Here is a 15,398-nt window from a genome sequence, read left to right on the forward strand (position 1 = left end):
ATCCATCCATCCTGAGGATGACAAGCCGTCCGTTGGCGAAGAGACGAAGGCTAATTGAAAGCCTCCTGATGGCTAATATCTCCCATTATTCACCTCTTCCTCTACCTTCAGGAGGTGGAGGGGCAGCGGCGGCCATGACAGCCCACAGGGCCCCTCCTGGGCGGATGGTAAGATAAATATGTCCTCGGATATACTCTCAGAGCGGCCGTGAAGTATTGGGACGCAGTGCTTAAGAAAAGGTCGCTAGCTCGGGGGGGCAGCAGATGAAGTCATTCGTTAGGCATCGGAGGGCATTAGTGAGGTTTGTGGGTTCAAGTCCTGTTCAGAGGTTTAGGAGCGGGACGGGGGGACCGGAGACGGACCATTCCTGCCGTCCCTGTGAGGGATTACAGGGTAGTGCTTAAGAAAAGGTCGCAGGCTGGGGGGGGCGAAAGATGAGGTCATTCGTTAGGAAACGCTGGCATTGTTGGAACCTGAGGCCTCTGATTAAAGGCCCCTGCTGTCACGTGTCCCGCATCCGTCCAAAAGAGAGACACACGGACACAGAGAGAGCCGGCCTTCGGCTCCTTCCCCATCGGAGTCCAGATCTGATAACAAGCCCCCCCCCCCGCGGTAATCTACCTCTAATCACCCCCATTCTGCTCAGACAATGGACTCTCCCTGACAAGGCGAAGACGTCTCTCCTTTTGTCCGCTGGGATCAGGAGGTGTCTCCCGGTGAATCCCGCCGTCCCGTCGGCTGTGTCCGTCCGATTGGACCGAGCCCCCCGCCTCCCCCCATCCGGGGTCATCCATCATCCGCTCAGACAGGCCCAGAGTGGCGAGCCGCTGATTACGGACGTTCCCCTCAACGGGACAAAGAGAGCGGATAAAGGAAGGGGGCGGGTGGTGTTTGACCCACTGAGAGGTTCTGTCACCTCACTGACCCCCAACAGGAGCGTAGGCCCAGATCAATGGGTGGACAGAACCAACCAGTTCACAGCTAGACCCCAGAATTCCCCCCATTAAGGTGAAACGGGGGAATTCTGTTGGATGTTCTACGGTTTAACGACAGAACAGAACCTTTCAGAACCAGAATTCAGCAGCAAGGAGAAATGAGACCTTCTGGCTGCTCCTGTAGATGTTCTCCAGCTGTTTGACCTTTAACCCCTAAGCTCCTGGCTGGTCCTTGGCTGATCCCTGGCTAGTCTTTGGCTAGTCCCTGGCTGGTCTTTGGCTGGTCTTTGAAAACAGTACTTGAGTATTTACTCCAGTTTAATAATCTGAGATGGATGGATTTCACTCAGTCTGCACTTTATTTGTATATTTATGTTTTGCTGCATGCGTTGAACCTATCAGCCACCATTTAAGTTTCTCTTTCTTTCATTCAAGGTCAGTTTGTTTCAGATCCGGTTATTTTGGGGAGTTTTTGTTCCTTCTACCGCATTTTTGGATCCATTTAGCACGTGTGACATTTTATTTTCTTTGGGTTAAATAAAAGATCACTGCTTTGTTATTTAAATACAGCTGTGCCACTGCAAAACATTCAATCTAAATAAGTTTTTTTCCCTTAAAATAAGTGTTTTTTTTTTTAATAGAGGAGGTAAGTTAGACACTTTGCCAATGGAAGAAGACATTTTACATTTAAAACAACAAGAAAAAAAGAATTTTATTGTTTTATTTAAGGTGATTATTATCTAATTATCTTATTTTAAGAGGATGAAAACACTAGATTTAAAATATTCATTTTTTGCAGTGCTCATAAGTGAGACACTTTGCCAATGGAAGAAGACAATTTACATTTAAAACAAGAAAAAAACATTTGCATTGTCTTATTTTGAGGGCATGTTATCTAATTATTTTAAGAGTAAAAAATCTCCTTCCATTGGCAGATCATCTGATTTACTCAAATTAAGATTTTATTGAATATATTCTTACTGATCTCTAGATGGTTTTTGCAGTGATGGTCTATGACTGACATCTGAAATAACTCTGGTAGATAAAACACTTCCAGGTAACATTTTAATTTACTAAACTAAGTGTATTTACCCTTAATTTGAGAAGGTAAATAAGATTAAAAGCCAATAGGGTTAGGATTTACACTCATAGAATTAGATAATTTGATAAAATGCTCTTGAAATAAGACAAATAAATAGTTTTTTTCTTATTTTAAATGTAAATTTTATTGCTCCACAGGCAAAGTGTCGCAGATTCCTCCTCAATTCAAGAAAAAAATGCTCTTGAAGCATTTTTGAATTTGAAGAAAAAAATGACTTATCTAGATTAAAATTCTTTACATTGCAACTTCCTCTTCTCTCAATCGTTTCACAGGAAAAACGACGTAAAAAAAAAAAGTTGAAATTTCTTAAATTAGGTGTATTTAGCCTTAATTTTGAGTAGATAAATGCGATAGTTTGCCAATGGAATGAGTATTTTTACTCTTAAAATAAGATATTTAGATAATATTCACTTGAAATAAAAAAATTCGACTGTGTTTTCTTATTTTAAATCTAAATCATCTTGTTCTGTTTGCAGAATTTCTCTTTTATCCTCAATCCAAGAACAAATGCACTTATTTTAAGAAAAAATGACTTTTAATGAATATTTTCTGCAGTGTAGCTTTTTCTGAGACGCTAAACGGGAAAAAGAGACAGATAAATGGCGGACTGGTTTAGGTTTGATGTGGAAGGAAGTGATTCCTGACGCTTAAAGTCGACCACTTCCTGTCGGCTGTTCTGATAGCAGTGATTTAAGGCGCCGCAGTCGCTGCTCTTCTTCTTCCCTCCGGAGGATGAGAGCGAAGCTTTTTCACCTGCCGACACACAAGCAAACGGCAGGAGAAGAAAAGCCGCGGCGGCAGCATCAAGGTCGGCGCTGACGAGGCGAGGGCAGCGAGGGGGGGGCGAGCCCAGGGGAGCAGGACGGACGCCGACCGCATCAAACACAACAGCAGACAAGAGCAGGAAGAGGAGCCGATTTATCCGATGAGAGTAATTAATTAGAAACTCAATTATCCAAACCTTCCTTCAACAGTCTCCGTTCATTAGCCAGAGAGCTGCTCCTCTTCCTCGCCTCCGTCCGCCACAAACACAAGCCCAACCCCTGCTAGCGAGCGGTGGCTGATTGACGCCTGTGTTCCTTGCTTTAATTATTCCCCCCCTGAAAAATCTCATTTCTGACTTGGTGAGCACGACAAAAATGTCATCATGGCCAAAATGGCTCGGAGCGCCGGCAACCTTTCAGAGGGAGATGATATTTTTCCAATCCGACGGAGGGCGGGTCGCGTCGGCCTCGTTAAAGCCCCCCATAGCAGGTCTTTAATATTCGCCCGTCTTAATTAGGGCTGCAGTTAATTTCATTAAATCCTTTGGCTGCTAAATGAAGCAGATTATGAGACATCTTTTATTGCCAAGCGTGAAATTACAGCCTGCCGCCGCCGATGGCGCCGCCTCGCTAACGACTTCCAGGGTAAATAACTGCCGGATCCCAACCGACCGGGCTCAGAGGTTTGGGTCAAAGCATCCGGACCAGAATAAAGGCCTGGATGGTCCAGATGGGTCCTAGAACTGCAGTCTGATCGGAACCAAATCTGCTGGGATTATCTGGAGCGATCCCTTCTGACCCACACCTGGACGATCCAGGTAAAAAGGTCAGATCGATCATAGAACCGTTTATCAGACAGTGGATTTAATTTAATCCCTTAATCCCGGCAGGCCCTGCATTCCAGCTGATGTTTATCTACTCATTCAGTCACCTGGTGTTTCATCCACACGCCTTTCAAAATGGAGGCTTTAACGTTTCTATAACATGTTTCAAAATGATTTTTTTCATAAATACTTTTAGTTTTATAGCTGCTTAAACAAATAAAATGAGATTTCAAATCCCACCTGACATGTGTGACTCTGCAGCAGCAGGTATTCATCTTTAGCCCCGCCCCCTAATGGCCGCCATCAATGGAAACTAGAGGCTCAGACCTTTCCAAGGAGGGGTCAGAGGTCATTGTGTGACCGTTTCAGGTGATGTAACTGGCATGCGTTACATTAGCTGCTCTGTTTTTCTTATTTTCTATCCAGTTTGGTGATTTTATTGGTAAATTTCAATGAAACGACGACTAAATCTGAGGATCAAATGCTTTGCCTCATGCAGAAGGTCTCCTATAATAGAAATAAGCATATTTATCTGTTCAGATTCACTTTTATGAGTGGAAAAAATGCATTTTTGCAGTATTAGCATTGTGCTAAAATCCAATTTCCTCATAACTCTGCCCACTAAAACCTCTGTGGAACAAACATGCTTCAACTTATTCAGTCCAGATTAGCTTAATTTACAGTCTAGATGTGGATCTATAAAGTCTGAGGTTCATCCAGAGTTTCAAATATAGTTTCATGGTGTTTATTTGAATTTTTTTTTATTTTCTCTTTGTTTATTCACCTATAAATCAGACATGGTGACATTTAAAATACTGGAAAATATTCCTCAATGCCTTCCTGTCACACAAATACAAACAATTATGTTTCCACTTTCTACAGGAATGAGTCTAATTTAATTTTTTAATACATATATCATTTATATGTCTGTCTAAACGAAATCATTCTATGAGGTTCTATAAATGCAGATGAGCTGCAGGTGGAAGCAGCCAGGAACGTACCACTTTCCCCAAGAACTGAGGGGGGGTTTAGTTTAAGTAGACCTCATTTATTTCGTCACCTTAATGTTTACTTATTATTTGTTAAGTTAAAGAGCTGTTTTATTTGTTTGTATGGATATTTTATATATATATATATTGTTCCTCCATCATGTGGCCGGTTTGCGGCTCTTTATGAGACGTTTGAAAAGATGTGAATAAAATAAAATCATCTAAATAAAGAAATATTTGTTAGATCTCTGGTTCTGTTCTTCCATCTCTACCCGGTTAGATCGACGCACGATGTTCTGGGATCAGGAACCTTAGAACCCGTTACTCTGACTCCTCCAGAACCTTCTGGTTCCAGTTCAGACCGGTTCCTCTGGAGGATGGCGGCGGTTCAGAGGTCTGAGACCCACTCGGTTCTGATCAGAACCAGAACTACGGTGGAGATTAAGTAGAGGTTCTGAGCAGCGGCTCAGTTTTGGAACTGGAGGTTCTGGTTTATCTCCAGGTTCATCAGAAACGGATCAGAACCAGAACCAGCTCTGACAGCCCAGCTGATGGCGTGGATCAGAACCGCGCTGCGGATAATGATCCGTTAATCAGCGCCGAGGAGCAGAAGGATGACTCCTCAGAGGATTGGCCTCACAGCTGGAGGCTCCGCCCCCTTCCTCCAGAGGAACCGATCAAACTGAAGGATGTTTGGTTCTGGTGTCGGTTCGGAATGACCCGTTTCCACAGCGGAGGGTCACTGACATGGACCCAAACGCAGCAGCAGGACCGGTTCTGGAGTGGCCTAGTCAAAGCCCAGACAGCAGGGAGGTTCTGATGGTTTCTGCTGGACAGCGGCTGACGCTCCTTAATGATCCTCCTCCTCCTCCTCCTCCTGGAAGCGGCGGCGGTTCCGCGGGCAGCAGACGGGTCCCGTCCCGACGTCTCGGGGTGTGTTTGTTCATTTCCAGGTCTAATTGAGTCCGAGTGGCTGATCAGAGAACCCACTCTCACTCTGAGGGTGTGTGAGTGGTTTTAATGAGCGCCGCTCTCCTAACGAGGGCGTTCCCACGGCAACAAAGGACTAGAGAGGCCATGTGATCCCGAGGAGCAGCGCTGAGAGGAGAGCTAATGAGAGCAAGGAGGTGGATCACACACTACGGCAGGTGGGGGGGGGAGAGGGAGAAGAGGAGAAGGAGGAGGGGGAGGGAGGGGAGGAATGAGAAGGTGGAGAAGGGGGGGGGGGGAGGAGGGAGAGAGGAGGGGGAGTAAGAGGAGAAGGAGGAGGAGGAGGAGGAGGAGGAGGAAGAGTAGGAGGCAGTCCAGCGTTTTAAACCTTTTTAACAAATTGCCTTTAATGGACCTCGGTTCTGAATGACATCAGGATCCAGTTAGAACCAGAACTCCTCCATCAGAGCTTCTGGTTCTGGTTCTGATCGCCTCCTGCTGCTCAGAACCTCCAGGATTTTCCATCAGAACCTACGGTTCTGTAGAAACCCGTCAGAACTCCTACAGAACCCAGGAGCAATGAGTCCGGTTCGTTCTGGTTTCTGTGCGGGGCTTGCAGGGAAGGCGGGAATCACCATGGCAACCAGTGATGCAGCATCATCTGCCACCAGGTCGGTTCAGACCTGACTGTTTACAGGTCTGACTCGGGTCCAAACCCCAGAACTGGACCCGTTTTATCCTGTTCTAGCTGCAGTTCTACGCATTTCAGACCCAATAGAACCTGTTTGTTTTTTGGCCCTCCTGCTGCTCCATAGAAACGCTAAAGTGATGAAGAGCGGTCCGAGTTCTGCGGTTCTGATCCAGCGGGCTCACCTGTTTGATGGGGATGGCCCGCCCGCTGCCGATGCTGTCGGCCCGATTCTCCAGACCCTTCTTCTCCTTCTCTGGATCGCTGGCCTTCCTCGACTGCAGAACCAAGAAAAACACACCGTCACATGCGGGCGGAACCAGAACCACCCAGGATCAGAACCGGGCCGACCCACAAGGTTCTAATGGTGATCTATAACTGTGCCGTCCAGCAGGGGGAGCTCAGGAGTTTAACCGTCTGCAGACGGCGACCCAGTGGGCTAACCTGGTCCAGTTCACCCAGTCTGACTGACTGATGTCTGTTACTATGGCGACCGACCCAGTGGGTTAACCTGGTCCAGTTCACCCAGTCTGACTGACTGATGTCTGTTACTATGGCGACCGACCCAGTGGGTTAACCTGGTCCAGTTCACCCAGTCTGACTGACTGATGTCTGTTACTATGGCGACCGACCCAGTGGGTTAACCTGGTCCAGTTCACCCAGTCTGACTGACTGATGTCTGTTACTATGGCGACCGACCCAGTGGGTTAACCTGGTCCAGTTCACCCAGTCTGACTGACTGATGTCTGTTACTATGGCGACCGACCCAGTGGGTTAACCTGGTCCAGTTCACCCAGTCTGACTGACTGATGTCTGTTACTATGGCGACCGACCCAGTGGGTTAACCTGGTCCAGTTCACCCAGTCTGACTGACTGATGTCTGTTACTATGGCGACCGACCCAGTGGGTTAACCTGGTCCAGTTCACCCAGTCTGACTGACTGATGTCTGTTACTATGGCGACCGACCCAGTGGGTTAACCTGGTCCAGTTCACCCAGTCTGACTGACTGATGTCTGTTACTATGGCGACCGACCCAGTGGGTTAACCTGGTCCAGTTCACCCAGTCTGACTGACTGATGTCTGTTACTATGGCGACCGACCCAGTGGGTTAACCTGGTCCAGTTCACCCAGTCTGACTGACTGATGTCTGTTACTATGGCGACCGACCCAGTGGGTTAACCTGGTCCAGTTCACCCAGTCTGACTGACTGATGTCTGTTACTATGGCGACCGACCCAGTGGGTTAACCTGGTCCAGTTCACCCAGTCTGACTGACTGATGTCTGTTACTATGGCGACCGACCCAGTGGGTTAACCTGGTCCAGTTCACCCAGTCTGACTGACTGATGTCTGTTACTATGGCGACCGACCCAGTGGGTTAACCTGGTCCAGTTCACCCAGTCTGACTGACTGATGTCTGTTACTATGGCGACCGACCCAGTGGGTTAACCTGGTCCAGTTCACCCAGTCTGACTGACTGATGTCTGTTACTATGGCGACCGACCCAGTGGGTTAACCTGGTCCAGTTCACCCAGTCTGACTGACTGATGTCTGTTACTATGGCGACCGACCCAGTGGGTTAACCTGGTCCAGTTCACCCAGTCTGACTGACTGATGTCTGTTACTATGGCGACCGACCCAGTGGGTTAACCTGGTCCAGTTCACCCAGTCTGACTGACTGATGTCTGTTACTATGGCGACCGACCCAGTGGGTTAACCTGGTCCAGTTCACCCAGTCTGACTGACTGATGACTGTTACTATGGCGACCGACCCAGTGGGCTAACCTGGTCCAGTTCACCCAGTCTGACTGACTGATGTCTGTTACTATGGCGACCGACCCAGTGGGTTAACCTGGTCCAGTTCACCCAGTCTGACTGACTGATGTCTGTTACTATGGCGACCGACCCAGTGGGTTAACCTGGTCCAGTTCACCCAGTCTGACTGACTGATGTCTGTTACTATGGCGACCGACCCAGTGGGTTAACCTGGTCCAGTTCACCCAGTCTGACTGACTGATGTCTGTTACTATGGCGACCGACCCAGTGGGTTAACCTGGTCCAGTTCACCCAGTCTGACTGACTGATGTCTGTTACTATGGCGACCGACCCAGTGGGTTAACCTGGTCCAGTTCACCCAGTCTGACTGACTGATGTCTGTTACTATGGCGACCGACCCAGTGGGTTAACCTGGTCCAGTTCACCCAGTCTGACTGACTGATGTCTGTTACTATGGCGACCGACCCAGTGGGTTAACCTGGTCCAGTTCACCCAGTCTGACTGACTGATGTCTGTTACTATGGCGACCGACCCAGTGGGTTAACCTGGTCCAGTTCACCCAGTCTGACTGACTGATGTCTGTTACTATGGCGACCGACCCAGTGGGTTAACCTGGTCCAGTTCACCCAGTCTGACTGACTGATGTCTGTTACTATGGCGACCGACCCAGTGGGTTAACCTGGTCCAGTTCACCCAGTCTGACTGACTGATGTCTGTTACTATGGCGACCGACCCAGTGGGTTAACCTGGTCCAGTTCACCCAGTCTGACTGACTGATGTCTGTTACTATGGCGACCGACCCAGTGGGTTAACCTGGTCCAGTTCACCCAGTCTGACTGACTGATGTCTGTTACTATGGCGACCGACCCAGTGGGTTAACCTGGTCCAGTTCACCCAGTCTGACTGACTGATGTCTGTTACTATGGCGACCGACCCAGTGGGTTAACCTGGTCCAGTTCACCCAGTCTGACTGACTGATGTCTGTTACTATGGCGACCGACCCAGTGGGTTAACCTGGTCCAGTTCACCCAGTCTGACTGACTGATGTCTGTTACTATGGCGACCGACCCAGTGGGTTAACCTGGTCCAGTTCACCCAGTCTGACTGACTGATGTCTGTTACTATGGCGACCGACCCAGTGGGTTAACCTGGTCCAGTTCACCCAGTCTGACTGACTGATGTCTGTTACTATGGCGACCGACCCAGTGGGCTAACCTGGTCCAGTTCACCCAGTCTGACTGACTGATGTCTGTTACTATGGCGACCGACCCAGTGGGTTAACCTGGTCCAGTTCACCCAGTCTGACTGACTGATGTCTGTTACTATGGCGACCGACCCAGTGGGTTAACCTGGTCCAGTTCACCCAGTCTGACTGACTGATGTCTGTTACTATGGCGACCGACCCAGTGGGTTAACCTGGTCCAGTTCACCCAGTCTGACTGACTGATGTCTGTTACTATGGCGACCGACCCAGTGGGTTAACCTGGTCCAGTTCACCCAGTCTGACTGACTGATGTCTGTTACTATGGCGACCGACCCAGTGGGTTAACCTGGTCCAGTTCACCCAGTCTGACTGACTGATGACTGTTACTATGGCGACCGACCCAGTGGGCTAACCTGGTCCAGTTCACCCAGTCTGACTGACTGATGTCTGTTACTATGGCGACCGACCCAGTGGGTTAACCTGGTCCAGTTCACCCAGTCTGACTGACTGATGTCTGTTACTATGGCGACCGACCCAGTGGGTTAACCTGGTCCAGTTCACCCAGTCTGACTGACTGATGTCTGTTACTATGGCGACCGACCCAGTGGGTTAACCTGGTCCAGTTCACCCAGTCTGACTGACTGATGAGGGAGATCTAGAGGGAGCAGAACCAGGAGGAGGTCCAGTTACTCACGGTGAAGAGGTTGGAGCGGCGTTTGGACTGCTTCCTGACCGGGGTGGGCGTGTTGGTGGTCTGCGGGGCGTCGATGCGTAGCTCCTTCTGGCTGGTGGACGGCGTGGACGGCACTGAGGACGAGTAGTCACTCAGGCTGCCACCTCCACCACCGCCATTACTGGTCTGATGGAGAAAGAAACAAACCGTGACTCCTGACCCAAAACTGAGGAGGAGAACAGAGGAAGGCGGAGTCGGACCTGGCTGACGTGGACGGCTGAGGCAGGCGCCGCACAGACAGACGTATGGCTCGGGGAGTTGGGGAGGGACTTGCAGGGTCCGATGGAGAGCTGCTGCTTCTTCCTGATGGCCACGATCTTCTGGGCCACTGCAGCACAAACAGAACACAGACAGGGACTCAGAACCCGTCCAGAACCAGCAGAACCTCCACTTCCCACCATGATGAATCAGCAGGCCGCCTGACTGACTGGGAAGTTCTCCGAAGTCCGCTGTGGCAGAGACCCCATTATCTCTGCCCCAATAAACAGCGGCCCGCGGATGAAGCCATTGTTTTAATTGGGCTCGTTAAAGCCCTGGGCCTCGTTAACGAGGAGCCGCTCGTAAACGCTTCCCTCCAGGTGACGCCGGGCCGGGCCAAGGGCGGCGGAAGAGAAACGCACCTCTGAGTGAGGTGGTTGAGAACGAAAACAGGCGATGAAAAGAAGAAAGAAAACATGGCTGTGAGCGGGGATCAGAGGGGGTCCCGGTTTTTTCCCGGTTCTGGGGGGTTGGCCCCCCGCCTGGCAGGCTGTATTTCACCCCGACTGTGAAGAACGGTTATGATAAGGTTGCTCTAAGTGTTTAAACTACATGTTTAACTTTGACCATCAATCTCCACTCTGATGTAGAAGCTGCCAGTCCCCCTAATGGGAGCGGCTCCGATTTATGAGCGGGCTGCACTGCAGCACCTGTCGCCATGGCGCTGGAAAAGCCAATCAGATCCGTCTAGAGGGAGAAGTGTTGGTCCGGTTTAAAAGGTGGACGCCATGTAGAAGGAACAACATGGAAAACCTGAGAAAATGAGTATTTGCCATTTCTTCATGTGGTCATAAATGATGCTCCACAGGCCTCCGTACTTTAACCATTCAGAACAATAATTGCTCACACTAGCTACGTTTACATGCGCAAAATTTCCCCGATCCGATCCAAACCTTGGTTGATCGGAAATTCAAAATCTCCGTTTACATGGACACTAAATGAAATGATCCGATCATGACGTGTGTATACATGTACCAAGCGTTGGATCAGATTAAATCTTTTAAGCATGCGCACAACTTCCTGCCAAACTTGGCAGTTCTGTCTGCGTCTGGTTTTTGGGAGGCCTGACAAACGATGCGCTCGGAGCGAGCGGAAAGAAAAACGGAGAGAGGAGGAAAAAAGCGCTTGGCAGCGAAATGTCCGAGAGAAAATGTAGAGAATGAGCGATTGAACCGGCGTGGGAGAGCGAGTGGGCTGTGGAGAGAGAAAAGAGGAAGAGGAGGAGGATAAATTCCTGCTTCCTGCAGCTTTAAATGAACTTGAGTGTATAAGTCGGCGTTCCTAGACTCCCCCCGCCATGTTGTTCACAACAAGAGCGAGAGCGACCGGTGGTTTCCTGTTGTTGACAAGGCAGAAAACGTCACGCTGACGTCGCACACATGCGCAGTGAAGATTATTTTACTCTTCAGATCCGAATGGGTGTTTACATGGACGCCAATCGGAATGGCGATCGGCAAAAACCACCTCTCTCATTCGGAATTAAATTTAGATCCGATCGGACCGAATCGGATTAGAATCTTCAGTCTGACATGTTTACATGAAACATTTTTGATCTGATCAGGCCTTCAATCCGATTAGTTGTGTCCATGTAAACGTAGCCACTGAGCCTGGTTCTGCTGGAGGTTTCTTCCTGTTCAAAGGGAGTTTTTCCTCTCCACTGTCGCTACAAGCATGCTTAGTGTGAGGGATTGCTGAAGAGTCAATGCAATCAGCTGGTTTTCCTTAGATAGAAAACTTTGAATCAACCTGACTGGATGATCTGTTTTTTTTTTCTAGATTTAAAACAAGATTTATAACAAAGGTAGAAATCTAGCTAATTTTAGCTAAAAAGTTCCTCATTAATTGAAGTAAATGACATTAAAACCTGAGGAATCCAACAATAACATGAGATCAGTTAGAAGCCGTTAGCTCAGACATCCCTGAGTGAGACGCCGTCATCAGCTGTAAATAATCTCCTCCTGCATCTGAGCCCGGCTTCAGACTGATTAGAAATTCTAGCTGACACCCCCTGCTGCATTATCAGAGTGAATATTACCCCTGGATGTGGTTTGTTGGTGATTTCTGGCTGTATTTATGCATCTGTGGTCATTATGGCTGGTTAATGAGCGCTAACGAAGCATCCAGAGTCTGCACTCTGACACGGATTATAAAGAAGAGGAGCTGCGAGTGAGGGAGTAAAGGAGTTCACGTCGCTGTAATTAAGCTAATTAAATTAGCGCGCTGATGGACGAGAGAGCGAGGAGCTGTCACCCCCGCGGAGGTCACTCTCCCCCCTCCCCCCCTCCTCAGACTTCACCTCACATTATGACAAATCACACAGAGAGACGTATCAGAGACTAAGGGTGAACGATGGCGGGACGGGCAGCGAGGATCCGCCTGATGGAGGCGCTACGGTCACAGAATCCTGGAGGCATCAGGATGAAATATTGTAGAATACAATCCTGATGGAAGCTCCGCCCCCTCACATTGACGATCAAATGTTCGATCACCAAAGCTACCCACCGACTGGCCTGTCTGGTCATTAAATGTGATTTTATTCCACAGTTACTAAATAAATCAGCCATAGAGATCGTCTGCTTCTGCCTGACAGTCAGAGACCGATCGACTGCTTCTGCCTGACAGTCAGAGACCGATCGACTGCTTCTGCCTGACAGTCAGAGACCGATCGACTGCTTCTGCCTGACAGTCAGAGACCGATCGACTGCTTCTGCCTGACAGTCAGAGACCGATCGACTGCTTCTGCCTGACAGTCAGAGACCGATCGTCTGCTTCTGCCTGACAGTCAGAGACCGATCGTCTGCTTCTGCCTGACAGTCAGAGACCGATCGTCTGCTTCTGCCTGACAGTCAGAGACCGATCGACTGCTTCTGCCTGACAGTCAGAGACCGATCGTCTGCTTCTGCCTGACAGTCAGAGACCGATCGTCTGCTTCTGCCTGACAGTCAGAGACCGATCGTCTGCTTCTGCCTGACAGTCAGAGACCGATCGACTGCTTCTGCCTGACAGTCAGAGACCGATCGTCTGCTTCTGCCTGACAGTCAGAGACCGATCGACTGCTTCTGCCTGACAGTCAGAGACCGATCGTCTGCTTCTGCCTGACAGTCAGAGACCGATCGTCTGCTTCTGCCTGACAGTCAGAGACCGATCGTCTGCTTCTGCCTGACAGTCAGAGACCGATCGTCTGCTTCTGCCTGACAGTCAGAGACCTGAGAGCAACAGTTCCATCTCTAGATGGTAAATTTCCTGTGTTTCTATGATGCTTTTTCATTATCAAGTGGGAATGCTTATGCATTCCCACTTATTGTTGTTCACTTTAAAATTTTCTGACTCTAACTAGTCCCACAGTTTTCAACAATTTTGGTATCAAAACGTTCAGCTTGTTCAGGGGAATTCTGCTATGTCTTTTGGTAAAGATATTTTTTGTAGTTTTCGTGATATTCAGCTTTTTCTGCGTTTTTTTTTTGTCCCATTGAAATGCATGTAGAATTCTTAGATTTCAGCAAAATTCAGCTATAACTTTATCGTCTTCGACCTTTAACTACTTCAGCATACTTTCAGCTAGAAACACCATTCAACTTTTAAAATGTTTTCGTATCTTTCTGCTATTACTGTTTAACTCAGCTTTTTGCTAACTTTTACAGTTTTGCTTCAGTGAAGCTTCAAACTTTAAAAGAAAATTTTCAGATTTTCAGATTTATAATGGAAGTCTATGGATGGAATTCTTCAACTGCTAGAGTGCGTGCTCTAGCTTTTGAGCTGTTCTGGTTTTTCCGAACAAATTCTTCTCACTCCCTCATTTTTCACTCAATTGAAATAAATTATACATCAAAATGTAGGGATTTTTATCAGGATTTAGAAAATGTAACCCTCATTTGTGTGGCATTTATAGTTTTCCGACAGTTTGGCCCAGACCACGAAGAAGTCCACACTTCCCCAATCCAATGAGAGACTTTCCAAAGATCACAGACAAAATCCAAAACGATACATATTTTCGTATCGCTCCCATTTCTTAACTATTTGATGTACTAACATGAAACTTGGTATAGAACATCTTCAGACCCTTCTAGCACTCACTTTGAAGGAATTTCTTCGATATCATTTATGGTTTAGCTGTTTAGCTAACTTGTTCGTGCATAGGAAAACGGGGATTTGAGAAAAATCCTCAAAACCCGAAAAAATTTCACATTTTTACTTGTCAAACCCTTTGGCCCTTTTGTTTTTTGAAAAAACATTTAAAGTTGGGCACCCGTCAAGCGAAGGATGGCCTTTATGTCCACGGTGAAAAAATTTTTTGAATACCTTTTACGTTTTGGCTCACCACTCGTTTGTTCGGGGGGAAGTTTTGGGTTTTGACAGCTCACCTCTACCCTGGAACTCCTTGTTTTTTTAATGGAGACCAGCAGGATTTCCCAAAACCCTTTTATTTCTCCTTCCCTTTTAAAGGGTGTGAAAAGAGCTTCAGCCATGGGAAAGTTACCCCAATTGGAGCAAAGGATAGCCCCTTTTTTTTTTGACTTTAAAGAATTTTTTGGATAACCCTTTTTGGGTTTTTCTTCAGAAAAACCGGGCCGGGTTTGGAGATGAAATTCCCCCTTCAAAAAACGCCTTGGGGAGGAAATTTTAACGGAAAAGTGAAGGGGCATGTCTCTCGGGCAATTTGGAAAAGGTCGTTAACGTTGTTTTAAAGGGAACCCGTGCTTCAAAGGATTTTACTCCAAAAACTTTTTAAAAAGGGAATTTTAATCTAAAGGAGGGGACAACACCCGATTTAAAAAATTAGGAAGTGGAACAAATATGGTTTCTGGCCCGACCTTCCCCTTTAACGCAAAACCCCGATAGGCTTTCAAAATAAGACTCCCCCGGGGGCCCTTTTAAAATAAAAGCCCTAATTAAAAACTCCAATTTTTTTTCCCCCAAAATATGGCTTCAAACCCTTATGAAACCCAAACCAACGAATTTTTTTTAAAAATTTTTACTCTAGGGGGGGTTTTTAAAACAAACCCCCCAGCAAATTTCAAAATAAAAAACCTTCCCCTTGCATTTATCTTTCTGCCCCAATAAAGGGGGGAAAAAAGTGATTTAAGGATTTGGAAAAATATTTTAAATATCAATTTCTGGGGTTTTTACCACTTTTAACCCCAAACACACAACCTGCTAGACTTTTAAAAAAGGGCTCCATGAAACCCACAAAATAAA

At 47.6% G+C, this 15,398-nt stretch overlaps 1 protein-coding gene across 2 annotated transcripts in view; it reads right to left on the reverse strand.

Annotated features, from left to right (window-relative positions):
- agap1 (ArfGAP with GTPase domain, ankyrin repeat and PH domain 1) overlaps positions 1-15,398 on the reverse strand; it is a 122,155-nt gene that overhangs the window by 56,213 nt on the left and 50,544 nt on the right. For both annotated transcript variants that reach the window (XM_038303344.1, XM_038303336.1), the window contains exons 7-9: positions 10,145-10,272; positions 9,906-10,070; positions 6,418-6,510 (exon numbers count right to left, since the gene is read on the reverse strand). In XM_038303344.1, the coding sequence (XP_038159272.1) occupies positions 6,418-6,510; positions 9,906-10,070; positions 10,145-10,272 (386 nt within the window). The remainder of the gene's footprint in view (positions 1-6,417; positions 6,511-9,905; positions 10,071-10,144; positions 10,273-15,398) is intronic.

The sequence above is a fragment of the Cyprinodon tularosa genome, unplaced genomic scaffold, assembly GCF_016077235.1.
Source record: "Cyprinodon tularosa strain WSP-4 unplaced genomic scaffold, ASM1607723v1 ctg1135, whole genome shotgun sequence".
Taxonomy (NCBI): domain Eukaryota; kingdom Metazoa; phylum Chordata; class Actinopteri; order Cyprinodontiformes; family Cyprinodontidae; genus Cyprinodon; species Cyprinodon tularosa.